The sequence below is a fragment of the Ochlerotatus camptorhynchus genome, unplaced genomic scaffold, assembly GCF_037179485.1.
Source record: "Ochlerotatus camptorhynchus isolate MF236.1 unplaced genomic scaffold, CSIRO-AGI_Acam_v1.1 ptg000314l, whole genome shotgun sequence".
NCBI lineage: Eukaryota > Metazoa > Arthropoda > Insecta > Diptera > Culicidae > Ochlerotatus > Ochlerotatus camptorhynchus.
In genome coordinates, this window is record NW_027040802.1 from 1,652,822 (window position 1) to 1,674,292 (window position 21,471).

The 21,471-nt window shown below is 38.7% G+C and overlaps 1 protein-coding gene across 5 annotated transcripts in view; it reads left to right on the plus strand.

Moving 5' to 3' along the window:
* Positions 1-21,471, plus strand: part of Prosap (prosap) — a 394,561-nt gene that overhangs the window by 311,419 nt on the left and 61,671 nt on the right. For all 5 annotated transcript variants that reach the window (XM_065229416.1, XM_065229418.1, XM_065229414.1 and 2 more), the window contains 2 exons: positions 4,272-4,397; positions 11,705-12,036. In XM_065229416.1, the coding sequence (XP_065085488.1) occupies positions 4,272-4,397; positions 11,705-12,036 (458 nt within the window). The remainder of the gene's footprint in view (positions 1-4,271; positions 4,398-11,704; positions 12,037-21,471) is intronic.

A 21,471-nucleotide genomic window follows, 5' to 3' on the forward strand; every position in this document is an offset into this window, starting at 1 on the left:
AACGGAGAATCAATATTCAACGCCATTTGTAGAGTATTTGACACTTCCTCTGGAATCGGTAGTCACCATCTTGAATTTTAAGATGACGTTGGACATCGATTTCCAGCCTCTAGATATCACCCCGATTCCAAAAATATGCACATTGATCGGTATTTGATAGTATTTCACACTTTTTCTGAACCAATCTCTCCATATTAGATTGGTAACTAACCTCTAGACGGTACTGGGATATCGTAATACCCACATTGATGGGTATTTAGCAGTATTTCCCAACTTTTTCTTAAACTGGAAGCCGCCATCTTGGACTTCAAAATGACGTCGAATATCAATTTTCAGTTTCTAGATGTCAATACCCATATTGATGGGTCGGCATCAGAATTTTCCACCTTTTCTGAAATCGGAAGCCGCCAGCTTGGATTTCAAAATGACGTAGGATATCGATTTTCAGCCTCCAGACGTCACCCCGATTTAAAAAAACCCATATTGATGGGTATTTGACAGTATTTCCCACTTTTTTTTCTGAAATTGGAAACCGCCATCTTGGATTTCAAAATGGCGTCGGAATTCAATTTTTATTCTCTAGACAGCATCCCGGTTGAAAAAATATCAATATCGATTTTTATTCCCTAGACGTCATCCCGATTCCAAAAATATTGTTGGGTATTTGACAGTATTTCCCCATTTTCTCGAACCGGAAGCCCCCATCTTGGATTTCAAAATGGTGTCGCTTATCTATTTCCAATCCCTAGATGACATGGCGATTCCAAAAATACATATATTGATAGGTATTTGACACTATTTCCCACTTTTTCTGAAATCGGAAGCCACCATCCTGGATTTCAAAATGGCGTCGGAATTCAATTTTCATTCTCTAGACAGCATCCCGGTTCCAAAAATACCAATATTGATGGGTATTTGACAGTATTTCCCACTTTTTCTTAAACTGGAAGCCGCCATCTTGAATTTCAATTTGGCGTCACCCCGATGTCACAAATACCCATATTGATGGTTAAACAAACCACCCGACAATGAAAAATTCGACATCCACGTGCACAGATCTTTTGCACATGCGCTGAAAATTACCCGAGTGAACAATCAACAGAAGTCAGGAAAACAGCACGAATTTGGATCAAATAGCTTCGCTTCAATGCGAAAGTAAGCTCATTTGACAATGGAAGACGAAATGAAAGTGGTACTGTTGATGTTGAAGGGGATATGCTCGAAGAGAAGACAGAATGACTTTCAATTGAAAGTGGTGGTTGACAGCTTCGTCGGGGCTTGACGATTTTCAATTGAAAGTGACTTTGTTGGGCCCTGGTTTTAACTCTCAAACCCCCAACGTCTGATACTGAAAAATGCCAAATCTATCATAACTCTGTCACTACTGAACAGATTTTTATCGATCCATCTTTTGATAAGTTTTATAGGATTTTGAAGAAATATTTTTATTCCGAAAATATTTTGAATTATAATGGGGAAGTTTTTGGCGTTGGGGATTTGAGAGTTAATCGAATTTTGCTAATAGACATTCTAAGTCCAGGTTAGGTTATGTTTTCTTTATTAAGGAGCAGGGCTGTCATCTCATCACTCAATGTGCGCAATGTCTTGATTTTCTGAAATAAACAAAGTGAGAATCAAGCAAACACAAAGTTTGCTTGTCTTTCACCCTGCGCAAGTGTAAAGCAGCGGAGAAGAGAGAACAGACACACACACAGAAATAACGAAAATTCAATGTGTAGCCATCGCTCCGACGGCTCCGACGCAAAAAGTGCCACTCAGTGTTACGCTCTTCTTCATCTCCTATTCATGCAGTCGTGGTAAGCCAAGTATGCAAATGATTAAAAAAAGACATTAGCGCTTGCTGTATTATATTCGCTCCCTGCGCCGCACGGAGTGTACCGCTCATTGTGTGGATCGCTTTCTCACAGATTAGTTGGAAAAGAGTGTGCGAAGTAAATGGGAGCACCACACACTCTTTGTCGAGTGTTGGGAGATGCATGCACAAAGTTGCTTTGCAAACGCTCTGAGGCGCTTTCCAGCCCTGTTAAGGAGGTTTTCAGCCTGGGGCTGGTCCGCCTCCAGGAAAAAATCTATGTCCATTATTCTCGAATATTTATCTTAGAATCTTGAATATTTCTTCAAGTTTGGAATTTTTATCTTTTTCTTAGTACGGAATACAAAAAATGAAGTGTGAGATTTTAACAATTAAGGAATGTCTCAGAATTTCGAAAGATTTTCTAGTCTTAGATCGTGATAATTTTCCAAAATGATTGATTTATTCCAGTGCTAATCGCGAAGCGCGATGTTTTGTTAACTTCGAAATCGATATTGTTTTCCGTACTGAGTACCAATGCTACCGACGCCAGGGAGGCAGCTCTCATACCTGAATCCTACACACTTAGAAATACCTAATCTTACACGTGACGGAATCCAACTTTGACATAAAGAATGAGACGTAAACAAACATGTCATGTAAAGTTAAGTGCTTCGAGACTGAAAAGTTCTAGAGTACGTTTGATTGAGCTGAATTTCACGTCTATTATGACTCAATTTTATGTCAAAATTGACGCTCGTATATGTCAGTCTCAGAGCACCTAAATTTACATGTACCTATCGACCCATCAACTCATGGACCGGGGATCAACGGTTTTCCTTCACTGGAATTTCTGAATACGTCTAGTGAGTAGGCCTTGAGTTTTTATCCGTCGTAAATCATCGGAAAAATAATAAAAGCTTTAAAGGAGAAATAGAAGCATTTTAAAATTTTAATCCCATACCTCACCGTGCAAAATTTCGAAATCTGCATCATCAGCATTTTTTTCCAGATGGCCGCAAAGGCCAAGTTTTAATGGCCTATAACATTTCCATTCTGCTCTTGACGCCATCCCCGGGTCTGCTCCTGGGCCGTCCCGGTTCTTGACCGTCGTTCATTTCATTCTTCGGACCTCTACGACAGCCAAATCCCACATTTTGATGTTGATGCAGACATCGAAACGTCAATCGAACGTAAATTTCTAATCGGATTGCTGCCGGTCAGCAAAACGAAGCATGCTTGGATCATTTGAAACGATACAAATTTCGATTACACAAGAGCGTGAAAATTAACTGGAATTGTGCCTCACATTGTTGCTGCTGCTGTTTTTAAGCCTCTCTCCTCCCTAAAAAGGCCATTAATTGCCGCACGACTATTCTTTTTCTTTTGTCTTTTTAATTGAGTCTTTCATTCCGGTTTCGGAGAAATCTATATGGACGGTGGCGCCGATTCAGCGTGAATCTCAACCCAACAATTTGCCGCGGATGGACAGTGAAAAGTGAAACCGCTACTAAGCGCAAATTGACACCGGATCGACCAACCGGAGACGACGACGACGATGAAGACCGCATGTGTCATTCGATTCAAAGACGGGAACCGATTGTGCAACAGCAGCAAACGTATCGTTTAGGGTTGATTAAACTCGAATGAAACAAACGGATGTTTTGTTTAGAATCAAGCGCTGCAAATCGATCGTCGTGGGTTGACGTCGTCAGTCAGCATTTTCTTCTCCTGAGGCGGATTGATACCTATTCGAATTGATGGTGCTGATCAGCATCTGTCAAAATGCCTTTGGCAAGCGAAAAACAAAGTGTAAACACATAGAAGCGGACAATGCAAAAAAGTCGGGTTACTTCGATCGGCTCCGGGAAATTCTTCTACTCGTGTGGTCCGTCGCAGTAGGCAGGTTTGCACATTTGTTTACACTGAAACTATCGTTTCCGTTGAAATTTGAAGAAATCGCAAACATCTCTACAGAAATTTAAATCGGTATCTTAGACTGTTACCGCCACACCTTTTTGTTTCGTTCCTAGACGACAAATTTGATGCTGGGCCGGGGGTGATGTGTCAGTGCGCAACCATCCATGAAATTCGATTTTCTTCGCCAGTCTTACAGATCTTGATTGCTGCATCAGCACCAGCAGATCCTCGTGGGTAGCCGAAGGTGGGAACGTCTCGTGATTTATTTGCAACATTTTATGCCACGCGCGGTTATGCGGAGGTGCGAACACACGACACACCGGATCTCCCTCCAACAATGTGCAATGCTTGCGCTTTTTGGTCTTGACATCGTCGTCAGAAGACATTTTTATTGTATATGTGCGGGGGTAAGAAAAAAAAAACCTTGAACGTGATGATCTAATCGCCGTCAAATGAGTTGCGTCGAGTCGAGTAGAAGAAAAAAATGTTGCCAGTTTAGGAATTAATAGGATTTTCGTTTTCTGTTTGCTCTTTTCAGGAATTGAAGGAAAGCTTCAACTACGGCCTGTTTTGTCCGCCGTCCAATGGCAAAGCGGGAAAGTTTCTGGACGAGGAACGAAGACTGGGTGACTACCCGTTCAACGGGCCCGTTGGCTACCTGGAGGTGAGTTTCAATTTCAAAATTGTATCTTGTCATTTTCTTTATATAAATATTAGGGTGTTCATTGCCTCAAAAAAAAGACCCTATGCACACCCCGGCAAGCCTCGTTGGATAACCTACGACTCGTGCTGAAAAAATCATCTTTTTGCAACTTGTTGCATAACTAGCTATTTTCTTAATAATGCGTTTATTTTTCCAGGCTCATTTGCTGTAGCTTTGCGGAGCCGATACACATTGTTTAGATCACAGAACTAACTTTAAACTAGCGTTAGTAAAGCGGGGGCCGATTACTCGTGGCTATCTCGAGGTTATGGGTAACAAGTTGTAATAAATGGATGGCAGGGTAGGGATTGAGAACACAAGGTTTGGAGAGAAATGTGCTCTTGATCTCGAACTAAGCGACATACTGATGAAAAAGACAAACACCGGGGGTACACCCAAAGTAGCTATTTTCAAATTAGTGCCTTTTTGGCGTAGTATACTGCCGTTATACGCATAAGAGTCCCACGGTGCATAAGGATTGCATAAAACATGGGACAGTTATGCGTAGAACGGCAGTATAGGTCTTTATGGAAAATAAAATACTTATTTCCTGAGGTGTCATTTTTGCGGGTTTTCTCGAGCTAATTTTACGTTTTCAGCGGTTCTCAAACTTTTTTCGATTGCGACCCACTTTGAGAAATGCTGTAAGCTCTCGATCCACCAATATTGAATGTAATGCCAAAATGATCTTCCATTCCAAAATGGCTATAAAATGCAAACAAAACCTTCAAATTGCATGATATCCTGAAACCCAGAAACAGCTTAAAAACACCAAACAGTCCAAAACGAGTTGAAATGTGCTGAAAAGATTTGAAAGCACTGCAAGAGTCATCGAGTCACATAAGTCAATATAGAGGTATAACTAATTAGAAAAGCACCTCAATATATTGAAATGTTAAAAAACCGCCTACTGGCCAACTTCCAACGTCAAAATAACCTTAGTTTGCGAAAAGGCTTCAGAACGCTAGAATGGTCTTTGAAAACGCTAAAATGGCCTCAAGTATCTATAATCAAGCCATATTGTCCGTAAGTCCTTTTATCAGCCAGCCAAATAGTATAATAATCTCTAAAATCAAACTTTTCATAATTATTAAATTTAATTAAATTATTTTGAAACGATTAAATTGTTATCCAAATATCTCCAAAAAAATTAAAAATACGAAAAATTCTACATACAATTTAGAAAATGACCAAGTTGGCAGCCCACGACCCACCCGTGGTCCAAAGGTCTTTATGCAGATCTTTGATCCACTGAAAATCTTTGGAATAATTTTTGATGATCCTGATATCTTGAGAAAATATCCTGGAGACATAATTCGTAATGATGGAATGTTGGAGATCTATAACATGATCAACCTGTAGTCTTGAAAAATTATCCAAAGGACTATATGGAGATGACTTTAACTGTTGGACAGTTGATGATCTTCAGAATAATATTTGACCAAGCTGAAGTTTTGAAAAAATATCCAAATTACTTTATGGAGGTGTTTGACCATCTTAAGGCCTTTGGAATAATTCCTGGTCATGCTGATATCTTGAGAGAATATCTGAGAGAATTAGTTGAATTGTTGATCGGATGTTGATCTTCAGAATAATACCTGATCAACTTGATGTCTTGAAAAATGTCCAAAGGATTCAGAGATCTATCGACAAGGTAACAGAACTTTTGACAGGTTCACTGAACTTCCGCCATATTTAGATTTTCCGAAAAGTGCTCAGAACTTCCAACTAGTTCAACAAAATTCCGACAAGTCCGGCAAGTTCACAAAATTTCCGACAAGTTCATAGATCTTCCGACAAGTTTCTTAAAACTTACGGCAAGTTCACTTATCTTACTACAATTTCACTGCACTTCCAACAAGTTCACTGCACTTCCGACATATTCATAGAGCTTCCGACAAGTTCAAAGAGCTCCAACACGAATTCTTTGTATTGATATTCAGCATCCCCTTCCCCAGTTCATAAAACTTTCGTGCAGTTCACAGGACTTTAGAGAAATTAATAGTTTTTTCGAGATGTTCATAGATCTTCTGAGTAGTTCACTGAACTTCCGAAATGTTCATAGATCTTCTGCGATGATGTCCACAGAACTTCCGAGCAGTCCATAGATTTTCCAAAACTCTAATACAAATTATGAGCTGTTCATAGGGCTTCCGAGCAGTTAATAGAACTTCCGTGAATTTAATAAAGCTTCTGAACAGTTCATGGATCTTCTGGATAGTTCATGAAAATTCCAATATGTTCGTGGAACTTCCGAGATATTCTAGAATTTTCGAGTAGTTCATAGAACTTCAGAGATATTGACAGACCTCCCGAGACTTAAGAGAAATTTATAGAATTTTCGAGATGTTCATGGATCTTCTGAGCAGTTCACTGAACTTCCGAAATGTTCATAGAGCTTCCGCGATTTGCATGGAGATTCTGAGATGTCCATAGGACTTCCGAGCAGTCCATAGATTTTCCAAAACTCTAATAAGAAATTATGAGATGTTCATAGGGCTTCCGAGCAGATAATAGAACTTCCGAGAATTTAATAAAGCTTCTGAACAGTTCATGGAGCTTCTGGATAGTTCATGGAACTTCCAAGATGTTCGTGGAACTTTCGAGATGTTCTAGAATTTTCAAGCAGTTCATAGAACTTCCGAGATGTTCATGGAACTTCAGAGATGTTGTTAGACCTCCAGAGACTTTAGATACATTCATAGAATTTTCTAGATGGTCATAGACCTTCTGAGTAGTTCACTGAACTTCCGAAATGTTCATAGAGCTTCCGCGATTTTCATGATGATTCTGAGATTTCCATAGAACTTCCGAGCAGTCCATAGATTTTCTAAAACTCTAATAGAAATTATGAGATGTTCATAGGGCTTCCGAGCAGTTAATAGAACTTCCGAGAATTTAATAGAGCTTCTGAACAGTGCATGGAGCTTCTGGATAGTTCATGGAACTTCCAAGATGTTTGTGGAACTTCCGAGATGTTCTAGATATTTCGAGCAGTTCATAGAACTTCAGAGATGTTGATAGACCTCCCGAGACTTTAGATACATTCATAGAATTTTCTAGATGGTCATAGATCTTCTTAGTAGTTCACTGAACTTCCGAAATGTTCATAAAGCTTCCGCGATTTGCATGGAGATTATGAAATGTCCATAGAACTTCCGAGCAGTCCATAGATTTTCCAAAACACTCATAGAAATTATGAGATGTTCATAGGGCTTCCAAGCAGTTAATTGAACTTCCGAGAATTTAATAAAGCTTCTGAACAGTTCATGGAGCTTCTGGATAGTTCATGGAATTTCCAAGATGTTCGTGGAACTTCCGAGATATTCTAGAATTTTCGAGCAGTTCTTAGAACTTCCGAGAAGTTCATAGATGTTGATAGACCTCGCGAGACTTTAGAGAAATTCATAGAATTTTCGAGATGTTCATGGATCTTCTGAGCAGTTCACTGAACTTCCAAAATGGTCATAGAGCTTCCGCGATTTGCATGGAAATTCTGAGATGTCCATAGGACTTCCGAGCAGTCCATAGATTTTCCAAAACTCTAATAGAAATTATGAGATGTTCATAGGGCTTCCGAGCAGTAAATAGAACTCCCGAGAACTTAATAGAGCTTCTGAACAGTTCATGGAGCTTCTAGATAGTTCATGGAACTTCCAAGATGTTCGTGGAACTTCCGAGATGTTCATGGAAGTACTAAGATGTTCATGGAACTTCCGAGATGTTCGTAAAAATTCCAAGTAGTTCTACGACCTTCCAGGATGAGCAAGAAACTTCTGAGCTGATCATAGAATTTCCGAGCAGTTCATAGAACTTCCAGGCAGTTCATAGAACTTCCGAGAACTTAATAGAACTTTCGAGCAGTTCCTAGCGCTTCTGGACAGTTCATGGAACTTCCAAGCTGTTCATAACATTTTTGAGATGTTCATGGAAATTCCGAGATGTTCTAAAATCTCCGAGCAGTTCAAGGAACTTCCAAGTTGTTCGTAAAACTTCCGAGTAGTTGATAGACCATCCGAGATGTTCATCGATCTTCCGAGGTGTATTATTATTATTGTCTTTATTAAAATCAAATCCGAGTGGTTCATAGAACTTCCGAGCAGATAATAGAACCTTCGAAATATTCATAGAACTTCCGCAATGTCCCTAGATCTTCCGACGGTTTCATACATGCAGTCGACAGGAGTTTAAGAAATTTATATAATTTTCGAGAAGCTTGTAGAACTCCCGAGATGTTCATAGAACTTCCGGGCATTTCACAGAACTGTTCATGGAACTTCCAAGATAAGCATGAAACTTCTTAGATGATCATAGAACTTCCAAGCAGTTCATAGAACTTTCGAGATATTCATGGAACTTTCGAGGCGGCCTAAAATTTCCGAGCAGTGCATAGATCTTCCGAGATGTTCATAAACTTTCCGAGTAGTTCATAAAACTTCCGAGCATTTCATAGATGTTCAGAGATGTTGATAGACCTTCTGAAATGTTCATGGAACTTCAGAGCTTCTCATAGAACTTTCTAGACGTTCATAGAACTTCCGAAAATATTATTCTATAACTTCCAAAACTATCATATATCTTCCGAGATGTTCATGGAACTTCCAAGATGAGCATGAAACTTCTGAGATGATCATAGAACTTCCAAGCAGTTCATAGAACTTCCGAGTAGTCCAAAGAACTTCCCAGTAGTTTATAAAACTTCCGAGAATTTGATAGAACTTCCGAGCAGTACCTAGAGCTTCTGAATAGTTCCTAGAACTTCAACAACTCTAGTGGAACTTCCGAGATATTCATAGAGCTTCCGAGCAGTTCATAGAACTTCCGAGCAGTACATAGAACTTACGAGATGAGCATAGAACTTACGAGATGTTCATAGAACCTTCGAGCAGTTCACAGTACTTCCGAGGTGTTCATAGAACTTCAGAGATTCTCATAGAACTTTCGCGATGATCATATTCTATAACTTCCAAAACTTTCATAGAACTTACAAAAGATGAGCATGAAACTTCTGAGATGCTCATAGAACATTCATAGAACAGTTCATAAAATTTTCGAGATATTCACAGAACTTCCGAGCAGTACCTAGAGCTTTTGAATAGTTCATAGAACTACCGAGATGTTCATAGAACTTCCAAAACTCTCATAGAACTTCCGAGGTGTCCATAGAACTTCCGATCAGTTCATAGAACTTCCGAGATGTTCATAGAACTTCCGAGCAGTTCACAGCACTTCTGAGGTGTTCATAGAACTTTGGAAAGTCTCATTGAACTTCCGAGATGATCATAGAATTTCCGAGAAGTTCATAGAACTTCTGTGAAGGTTATTCTATAACTTCCTAAACTCTCATAGATCTTCCAAGATGAGCGTGAAACTTCTGAGATGATCATAGAACTTCCCAGCAGTTGATAGAACTTTCGAAATGTTCACATAACTTCCGAAATGTCCCTAGAATTTCCGACCAGTTTATAGAACTTCATGCAGTCGACAAGACAATTTTCAAGATCTTTTTAGAACTCCCGAGGTGTTTACAGAGCCTCCGAGGTGTTCATAGAACTTCAGAGATTCTCATAGAACTTCCGAGATGTTAATAGAACTTCCGAGATGATCATATAATTTCCGAGCAGTTTATTGAACTTCCGAGAAGTTTATTCCAGAACTTCGAAAACTCTCATAGAACTTCTATGATGAGCATGAAACTTCTGAGATGATCATAACACTTCCAAGCAGTTTATAGAACTTCCGAGTAGTTCATAGAACTTCCAAGTAGTTCATAGAACTTCTAAGTAGTTCATAGATCTTCCGAGCAGTACTCAGAGTTTTTGAATAAATCATCGAACTTCCGAGATGTTCATAGAACTTCCAAAACTCTCATAGAACTTCCGATATGTCCATAGCTTCAGAGCAGTTCATAGAACTACTGATATGTTCATAGAACTTCCGAGCAGTTCACAGCACTTCTGAGGTGTTCATAGAACTTCAGAGATTCTCATAGAACTTCCGAGGTGATCATAGAATTTCCGAGCAGTTCATAGAACTTCTGTGAAGGTTATTCTATACCTTCCTAAGGTCTCATAGATTTTCCAAGATGAGCATGAAACTTCTGAGATGAACATAGAACTTCCCAGCAGTTAATAGAATTTTCGCGACGTTCATAGAACTTCCTAAATGTCCATAGAATTTCCGACCAGCTCATAGAACTTCCGGCAGTCGACAAAACTTTCAATAAATTCATGCAATTTTCAGTAGTTAAAATAAGGTTTTGCTCCATCATTAATCTGCATCGATCATTTCCAGGCCAAATATAAAAAAAAATAGCTTAGCAAAATAGCTTGTTATGGTCAATCATTCACATTTCAGCAAAAACTTGGCCATTTTGAATTTTGCAAAAAAATCTTCAAAATGGCGTATTCGAAATTTTTCTACAAATTATAACTCGGAGCCATCGCTTCCAATCGAAATGGCGTCTGAGGTAAACTTGTATGAGACAATAATTGCTTTTTACACAAATATACACGATTAAAAAATTTCAAGTAATTTTGGGTAAAAATTCAAATAACTAAAAACGACTATGCTATGAGCTATGAGTTTTTTGATTATTGCGAGATAGCAATCAAATTTCCAACACCTACTTTCATCCACTGCAACACTTCCGTCTCCGCGGATGAGAAGCACTTTAAAGCGAACGAAGGGCCAGAGTGACGATAACGACCGAACTATCCTCACCAGCTTCAGTGCACTACAGAGATCTCAAGAAGCCCCCCGAATGAGGTCAACATCCATTTCGATCAAGCCATTCTGCTGTCTACTGCTTTCAACCAACAACAGCAAATATGTACATCATCATGTGTATTGTGTTAATCACGCTGCAGCTCCTCCTTTATCCCTATATTCCTATATGCACATTATCTATGGACATTGGGCCACTTGTCTTGCAATCCGAGTCCCCGCGAAAGGCCGATATCCAGCGACTCGTGCAGTGGAGCTGGTCTAACGACACGCTGAATACCTTCCTTGAGTGCGCCGAGCGCTGCCGTCGAACAAAAGGCCTACTAGATGAAGGCAAGTGCAAAATCATTAAGATCGAATGAAAGGCAAATCACGACATAAAAGATTTCTACATACCAAAGCCTGCTGGGCCTTAACCTGAAGCAGGCGATTGACCACGCTACGGTTTATTATTGATCCGCGCCGACTCTGTCACGGCGCGTCGTCTGCGGCTCTAATTAATTCTATCGCTAATTTTAATGAGCTTTTCCTCTTTCTTCCAGCTCAAATACAAACGCCGGGTGTACAAGATGCTGAACCTGGACGAGCGGCAGCTGAAGGCCCTGCATACCCGGGCCAATCTGCGGCGCTTCCTGGAGTGCATCAACGGGGGTCACGTGGAGAAGGTTGCCAAGATGTGTGCCAAAGGACTCGATCCGAACTTCCACTGTCAGGAAACGGGCGAAACGCCCCTGACGATCGCCACCGGAACGAAGAAGCCCAACAAGCTGCTAATTGCCCTGGTCAACGGTGGGGCCCTGCTCGACTACCGGACGCGGGACGGAGCCACCGCGCTGCACCGGGCCGTCGAGCGGGACAGTCTCGAGGCGGTGAGGTAAGTTTGCGACCGGCTTCAGTTACCGGATTCTGTTAGGTTTCGTTTGAAAAAAAAAAAACAACTCAAACATAATTATTTACTTTGGAAAGTATTGTTTACTCTTGGGCCTGTGCGTGATCAACACATTTCGAACCCGTTCCGCAACTTTATGACAGATCGCACGTCGCGTGTTTCAATAACGGTTTTGCGTCCTCGTCGTCGTCACCCAGTTACTTTCAACAAAACAAAAGCAAACAATCGACACCAAATGGTGTGTTTGTGTGTGTGACAGACGCGTGTTTCGTCGTTTTAAGAATTCACCGTATGAATTTATTAACATTTCGTATGTTAAATAAATAATAGAACGCGGATTGGAACCCACGAGCGGCGACACGACTGACAGACAGTCGCTGCTAAGTAGGCCCTGTGCTGCCCCGCGCCGTCGTCTGTCTCAGTTGTCGTCAGGCAGGGGTCGCAGGCGATTGGCTTTTGTAAGCTGTTGTAGTGTGTAGGTCGTTTCATTCATCGATTCCAATCCAAAGCAATCGTCGCCGCCGTGATGCATTCGGTAAAGCTGCTTGTTTACGAGATAAAACTGAAAACAACAACAACGACAAGTAAATGACAGCGGTGTGGCGGCGGCGAGGATAACTATGGCGACCTCTAGTGGTTCCAATAAATTACCGATTAATTATTCCGCTGCTGCCTGCACTTGCGTGCAGTCGAACACAGTGCAAACAGAAGCAGTGGCGCCTACGGTGAGGGGGGCTTTGAAAGTATTTTATTTCATCGGTAACTTTAGGTTTTATTAGAATGGATTTTTAATTTCCATTTAGGTAAGTAAGAATATTCAGCAATTTTGTACAACATTTTCTAGAGGTTTCGAAATGTAAAACCTATAGACGCCGCTTGAACTGTACGAACTGTAGCTTAGGGTCGACCTTCTCCGATTTACATGAAATTTAGCATAATTGTGTGTTATGGGTTGTCATTCACATTTTTGCAAAAGTTCGGCCATTTTGGATCTTGTATTTTTTTTTCAAAATGGCGTCATTTACATTTTTTAAATCAATTGTAGCGCAAAAATGTTATGTCTGATTGAAATGACGTCTGAGACAAAGTTGTTTAGAAAAGACAAGTCTTTCTGGGGAAAATATACAGTTTGTTTTTTGCTGAAATGAACTGAAATATCTCAAAAGGTGTGTCTTCAATATTTATAATTTATGCTTAAAATGCTCATAAAAATGCAAACTTAAATGAAACTTAAACATTTACAAAAATCGTAGAACATCAACATTTGGTCATATTTTTAAACTTGGAACTCTTCTCCAAATTTCGTTGGAACTCTCTTCAGATTCCTCCATAGGATCTCGGAATTTCCTTAACACTCTCTTCAGAATTTCTTTGGAACTTTCCGGATGATTCGATTCACATAGAATCCTAATCAGTATTCATTTAAAATTGATTTTGTAATTCCCTTTAAATCTCTTTAAAATGCAACTAAAACTCCTTTCACAATCCCTTGGAACTTAATTCAGAACTGCCTAGGAATTTAGTCAAAATTTGTTTATTTGTTTATTTGTTTATTTGTCGTCAATCAGTGTAGACCGTTTTACAATAGTGCTGTTGCCTTACATGCTATTTTAAAACATACGTTTTATTTGAAATTGTCGGCAAATGTAGACTGCATATACAAATATCTAAAAAATAAAAATTGTTTTAAACTTAACGAGATGAAATCCTAGCAGTTAGTGTTCTCCTTACTGTATCTTTAGACATCGTTAGATCTATATGCTCACAATAATTATTATACACTCTCATCATTCTATTAATTGGTCCATTTTTACCATAATTCGTTCTGTGAGGTGACAGTTGAAATACATTTCGAGTTCTTAACATGCGTGATGGTACGTAAAAATTTAATCTTGCTAATATTTTTTCTGAATTTACGCGTTGTGAGATAATATCATTGACAAAGGAAATCATGGAAATTTCTCTTCGTTTCTTAAGTGTTTCAATGTTTATCAACATGCAACGGGACTCATAAGAAGGAAGGGGAAAAGAGGTCCAGCCTAGTTTCCTAAGAGCAAATAACAAAAACTGTTTTTGAACTGATTCCATACGATTTATATAAGTTTCATGGTATGGAGCCCAAACCACACTGCAGTATTCGAGAATTGATCTCACGTAAGCTATATAAAGTGTTTTGATGGTATATGGGTCTTTAAAATGATAACTAAATCTTTTTATGAATCCCAACATATTATTTGCTTTGTGAATTGTGGTATTCACATGATCTACAAATGTCAACTTCGAGTCAAGAATTACTCCTAAGTCCCTTATTTTATCGCACCTTACAACCAGCTGGTTTCCTAGAGTACATGTAAAATCTAGAGTAGTGTTTTTTCTGGAATATGATATAATATTGCATTTTTTAACATTAATATCCAGCAGACTTTTAACGCACCAGTTGTAGAAAACATCAATTTCATTTTTAAAATGTAGCAAATCAGAATTGTCAAAGATTTCCATGTACAGTTTCATATCGTCAGCATATATGAGCACATTTAAACGATTTAACACAAACTTCACGTCATCCACAAATAAAATAAATAATAAAGGACCTAAATGAGATCCCTGTGGAACTCCCGAGGTAACATTGACTGGCGAAGATATTTTTCCTTTAAAGCGGACCATCTGTGTTCTTTCTGTCAAGTATGATCCAATCCATTTTAAAAGTGTACTTGTCATACCTAAACGTTTTAATTTAAAAAGAAGTAAGGGAATGTCTACTCTGTCAAAGGCCTTACTAAAGTCAGTGTATAAGGTTTCAACGGTATTACCTCTATCCATTGCTTCAATAGAAAAGTTTACAAATTCCAACAGATTAGTAGACGTTGACCGACCTTTAAAAAAACCATGTTGATTATTTGAAATGCGATGCTTAACCTGGTTAAATATTTTCTGGTTAACAATTGCTTCAAACATTTTAGGAATGCATGACATAATTGCAATACCTCTATAGTTTTTAATATCTGACCGTTTGCCAGATTTAAATATTGGAACTAAAAATGATTTCTTCCAAATTTTTGGAAAATCACCTGTTTTGAGAGATAAATTGTAAAGCCAAAACAATGGTTTAACAAAACTTGTTGCTATTTTTTTCAATAAAAATGGAGGTATTTCATCAGGACCAGGTCCTTTGCCAGCATCGAGACTTTCAAAAGTCATAAAAATTTCTTTAACAGTGATATTTTTAACTGATACGTCATTTTCCCCTTCATGTAGGTAAGAAAAATAGTTCAAATCGAGAGCATTACTGGATTTCTTATATGTGTTTTGGAAAAAACGAGCAAATAGGTTACAAATATCCTCACTATCAGTGCTATCACACTCTTCAAACTGCATGCGTGATGGGAATGTACATGACTTCATTTTTTCGTTCGCGAAGTTAAAGAACGTTTTGGGATCTGATTTTATATTTTTCTCTACTCTTGAATTGTAATTCTCATATGCTGACGATATTTCTGCCTCAAGTGCTCCGCAAATTTCAACGTATTTTTCTAAATTTTGTGACGTTTTAAACTTTTTATACGCCTTGTGTGCTTTTTGCTTCCTGTTTTTAATATTTCTGATTTCTTGTGTATACCACACAGGATATTTGGTGCTGTTCACTATTCTCTTTTGTCTTTTAGGAACGAATTCTTCAATAATATTGTATAAGTTAGTATAAAATATGTCAACAGCCTTGTCCATGTTGTTTTCATCTTTTAAAAGGTTTTGCCAACTTATGTTATTCAGTCTGTTGTTAAATTCAGGAACATTTTCATTTTTAAAATCATAAACTAATTCAAAATCAACAACGCTTGGGCGTGACCGATGCGAGTCTGTGAACACTGAGTATTCAATAGCCGTATGAAATTTTTCATTCTTCCATAATGGAACTGCTGCTTCTACAATACAAAAATCTTCTGTACAATTAGTAAACATAAGATCCAAATAGGAATTGAGCTGGTTACGAACATGGTTAATTTGATGAAGTCCCAAGTGGCTGCTTTTATCAAAGATGAATTGCAAAGTATCGTTTTCTCCTACAATTGGTAACAACAGAGAATCATTATCACTATCCTGTATAAAATTAACAGTATTCTGGTTAAAATCTCCATAAATATGAATTTTGGTTCTTGGATCTTCTCTTTGAATTTTCAGTTCTGCAGCAGTGAAAAACTTTTCGTAAGCTGGTTTTTTGGAAAAGTGTGGAGGAAAGTAGACAGAAGCGAAAAGATGTTCTTCGTCGTTTATTAAAATTTTAACCCACACATCTTCAAATTCTTTTTGGCTTTCACTAACAATTTGTTCAGCTTGAAATGTAGCATTCACAGCAATAAGTACACCACCACCTGATTTTTTACCTGATAATGATAAATCGCGGTCACATCGAAAAACACAATATTTACTACCAAAGACCTCTTCGCTATTAATGCTATCAGACCAACTAGTTTCTGTTCCAATTATTATATCATATGTGCATCCGCTTATTTTATTTTGAATTTCATTTATTTTATACGCACTACGCATACGGTTAAAATTTTGGCAATAGACTGTAGTTTCACTTAAAAAAGAGCTACTTGATAAACTAGCGACATGGTCACTTACGTCGTGCTGGTCAGGGGGTGAAGTGGCTGCATCCTGTCCGAAATCCCTCAAGTTATGTGAGATGCCATGATCCTCGGGCTCAGCTATGTTGTCATATTCTACCTCAGGTGAGTGCGTCAGTGGTGCCGAAAACACGCATGTCTACATGTGCACGGCTGACACGATGTAGAGGAAGAATTCCCCGGAGCCATACCATGTGAATTCTGAAGACCGCTTACTGGGTACGGGTTTATAGTTTCCCTTTTTTCAAACTGCATCGTAGGTTGATAATCAACCGGTGGTTTGTTGAAGACATTTTTTGCTGCTGAAAGCAGCTCTCGATCAGGTGGAAGAAAACGGGGGTTGCCATGATTTCTGATGTGGGACTGGTAGGAACTGTTGTTTTTGTTATTGCTATTAATGTTATCCTGTTCGTTATGTCGAATGATGCTCCGGTGACCGAAAATATTGCTGTGATTGGTACTGTAACCGTTGTCGGAATTCATGTTTCGATGATTACGATGCTTTAAACTGTTGCTGTGTATGTTGTTCCTTACGTTAGAATAATTTCGTGCTGTATTTTGTTTCCTTTTCCTTCTAGCTTTTTCAGCATGTTTTTGTTGATTTAGCCGTCGTGATTTGCGCGCGTCGTAATCTGACCAGTCTGCCTTCCAGACCCTCCTCATGCCCAAAAGACGCCACCCTGAGTCATCAACGTTTTGCTCATTGTTTAACTCTTCCAGCAAACTGGGGAGAGGGTCAGGTGATGGTGATATCACTTCGTATGGGGAGTCTGGCATATTAAGTGTGACACAGTTAATTTGGGTTTCGATGTTGCCAATACCAGCCGATAACGATTTCAGCTCATCTAATACAATACCTAACCCTAGTATAGGGTTTTGTTGCATTGCAACAGTAGAGCACAGGTCAGAAGTTATATTGCTGATATTTTTCAGCTCGTCCTTGAGAAAGTTAAGGTCTTCGGAAATTCCTGCTGTCATTGTTGGCATTGAATTTGCAAAATTTTCTTGTGAAGCTTTCATCGCTATGTCAAAAAGCGAGGTAATGTGGTTTTTAATAGCACTAACGTTGTCAGTAGAACCACTGCTTCCAGTTGCCGTCAGCTGTTTTTTTATATCGACGAGTAAAGCATCGAGTCGGTCGATCGCTTCATGGACAATGTCCATGCCACTATTATAATAATCACCTTAGATTTTACGAATTCGCATCAGATTTACCTTGGAATTGCCTCGGAGAGGGTTTTGGATCTAATCTCCGTCGCACAACCCGCACTGTACCTCTCTTTTTTGGTCGGGTTTGAACAAAGAATGGTATGTTTCAGTCAAAGATAACTTCTAAATTTATTCACCTTTCCATACGTACCATTAGATTTGATAATGAGTCACAAATTGTTGAGATATTGTTTAAAATCTAATATTGCTTCTTGATTCTAAATTCGTTCTACGAGTTTCAATTCCGTACTAACGCATTGAAATGCCATTAGATTTTCTTCGGCCTACGAATAAACGTAGAAAAAGGGGATTTGCTAGAAGCGCTTCTTTTGTTTTGAGAACAATGAGCGTAAATATTCATACAATGCGCTCTAATAGGATTTATGTTGCAGCTAATGAACTAACGCATCTGAACAAACCTTTTATCCATTTGTGCACGGTGAAATCATTGATATTATTGATCTTTTCTGATCTTGGAAATGATTAGCCTAAAATCTTAAAGATATTTGCTAGTAGATTTTTTTTTAAAGTTCGTTTATTTACTAGGCTCAGTCGTGTGCGACACTTTGCGGAGCCGGTTGGTATTGGATACCAATTACTCGTGGCGGCCTCGAGGTTAATGGGTAAATTTCAATTCGTAGAATCTAGGCAGGGAACTGGTTTCCTAAGTCTCCTTCAGATACTACTCTCGGACGTTTGATCAAATGCTGACTGCGAGGATAGTAAGACTGGGACACAATGGCTGAAAAATGTGGAAAGGAGGGCAGGGCATGGTCACATCAAATTCTAACAATTAGACAAACAAAGGAATTCGTGGATCGCCTGCATGTAGGGAAGATCACGAGTTCCCAAAACATCTCTTACTTCACGGAAGGGTTGTCTACCTCGGGCCACTATAGGGTATCCAACAGTCGAAGCTGTCAACGAGGTTTATTCAGTAGAGATGTGCGTCTAGCGAGTAGTGGTTGGACATAAGTCTTGACATCACGCGAATGAAGCCCCGGCTTACATCCAGACCTTCGAACCACGCTCTCGAAGAAACATTTGGAATAGTGGAATGTAACCACCGCCCAAGAGAATCACTTGTCCAATCGTTTTGCCAACTTAGAAGAGAAATCTGACGTACTTATGCGTAAATTCGTCATGTATAATTCTTCTATCATAAATCTCGCCTACCTTTGCTAGAGAGTCCGCCTTCTCATTGCCTGGAATTGAGCAATGTGAGGGGACCCATACAAAGGTAATTGTAAATGATCTTTCGACCAACGCACGCATCTGCTCGCTTGTTTTTGTAACGAAGTAAGCCTCTCTGGTTTCGTCGACCGGAGGGCATCAATAGAACTGAGACTATCCGATAAGATGAAGTAATGGTCTAGGGGCATGCCGAAAATCATCCCCAATGCGAAGTTGATTGATTGAAGTCTGCATATCCGAAATAAAATGCATAATGTCGCTTCTGAGTAGAGATGGGCAAAATAATTCTTTTCAATGAACGGTTCTGAGTCATTCAGTTCACTGAAAAGAACTAGTTCTTTTGAACAGTTCTTCTGTTCTTTTAGAAAAATTGGAGTAAGGTGGCTGCTTGGAGTTTCTTACTAAAATTAATCACAAATGCTTAAATTAACCGATATTTGTGGAATAATTGTTACTGATTATTTCCCGCATTAGTAGCTTAAAATCTAAGACAACTTATCAAGAAGACTGTTGTTGTAATGACAAAACATGTTGGGGTCTCCAAATTATCCTGAGGAGCCTAATTTTTTTCAGGCCTAACAAAGTGTTGTATGATCTCCAGATTTATCATACGAATCCATGCTGCCTCGTGGGACCTCATCATATGAAGTGAGATAAGAAGTTGTATTAACAAAATGTGTTCTATTCTCCAAATTGTCCTGTAGTTCAGATATTGAAGCTCTACAGATTCCTCGATGTCTCGACTAAATTTGTGAACCCAAATTTTCAGATTGCTGATTGCACTGCTCATTATTGCACTGTTGATCTGTTGATCGTTGAATGATAAATAGAAGATCATCATGCAGGGTGACCAGTGAAATCCGGGAAAAACTTCGTCCCATATCCGGGAAGTAATAATAATTAGATTCTGGTCCTTGTAATGTTTTCAAATTTGGCAAATTCTTCCGTATAATTTATAATAATAAGTTAATTAGTTCTGAGATGACTTTCAAGAGAGTTCTTATGAGGTTTCCAAGGAAATTCCGAGTAGAACTTTAAGGATACTGAATTACGAGAATAGTATCTCCGTGGAGAACATCAATCGGGAATCGAATTTTGAGGTTACAATTCTCAAGGAAATATTAGAAGAGGTTCAAAGGGAATCCTGATGATAATACGAAGGGCATCCGGAAAAGTATTGTTAGAGAATTTCAAGAGAATTTTCAGAAGAATTTAGAGGAGAACTTCATGATAATTTTGAGCAGAATTTCAAGACATTCCACAGGTGGATTCCAATTGGAATCTAAAGATAATTTCAAGAGAATTCCGTGAAGAATACCAAGGTAATCGAATTTTGGGGTTACAATTACCAAAGAATTATTAGAAGAGGTTCAAAGGAATGCTGAGGATAATAACAAGGGCTTATTTTTAGAGAATTTCGAGTGAATTTTTAGATGAATTTAGAGGAGAAATCCATCAGCAGTATTTCAAGACATTCCACAGTTGAATTCCAATTTTAATCAAAAAAGAATTCCGTGAAGAATATCAAGGGAATCGAATTTTGAGGTTACAACTCCCAAAGCATTATTAGAAGAGGTTCAAATGAATCCTGAGGATAATACCAAGAATAGTCGTAGAAGAATTTCAAAAGAGAATTTCAAGTGAATTTTCAGAAGAATTTAGAGAACTTCATGATTATTTTGAGCAGAATTTCGAGACATTCTGCAGGTGGATTCCTATTGGAATCGAAAGATAATTCCACGAATAATATCAAGGGAATCGAATTTCGAGGTTACAGTTTCCAAGGAATTATAAGAAGAGTTTCAAGGGAATCGTGAGGATAATACCAATAATACTTGGAGAAGGACTTCTAGAGAATTTCAAGTGAATTTTCAGAAGAATTTAGAGGAGAACTTCATTATAATTCTGAGCAAAATTTCAAGACATTCCACAGGTGTATTCCAATTGGAATCTAAAGAGAATTCCGTGAAGAATATCAAGGGAATTGAATTTTGAGGTTACAATTTCCTAGAAATTATGAGCAGAGTTTCAAAGGAATCCTGAGGATAATACCAAGAATAGTCGGAGAAGAATTTCAAGTGAATTTTCAGAAGAATTTAGAGGAGAACTCCATGATAATTCTGAAATGAATTTCAAGACATTCCAGAGGTGGATTCCAATTGGAATCTAAAGAGAATTCTGTGAAAAATATCAAGGGAATCGAATTTTGAGGTTACAGTTTCCAAGGAATTATGAAAAGAGTTTCAAGGGAATCGTGAGGATAGTACCAAGAATAGTCGGAGAAGAACTTCTAGAGAATCTAAAGAGAGTTCCGTGAAGAATATCAAGGGAATCGAATTTTGAGGTTACAGTTTCCAAGGAATTTATGAGAAAAGTTTCAAGGGAATCGTGA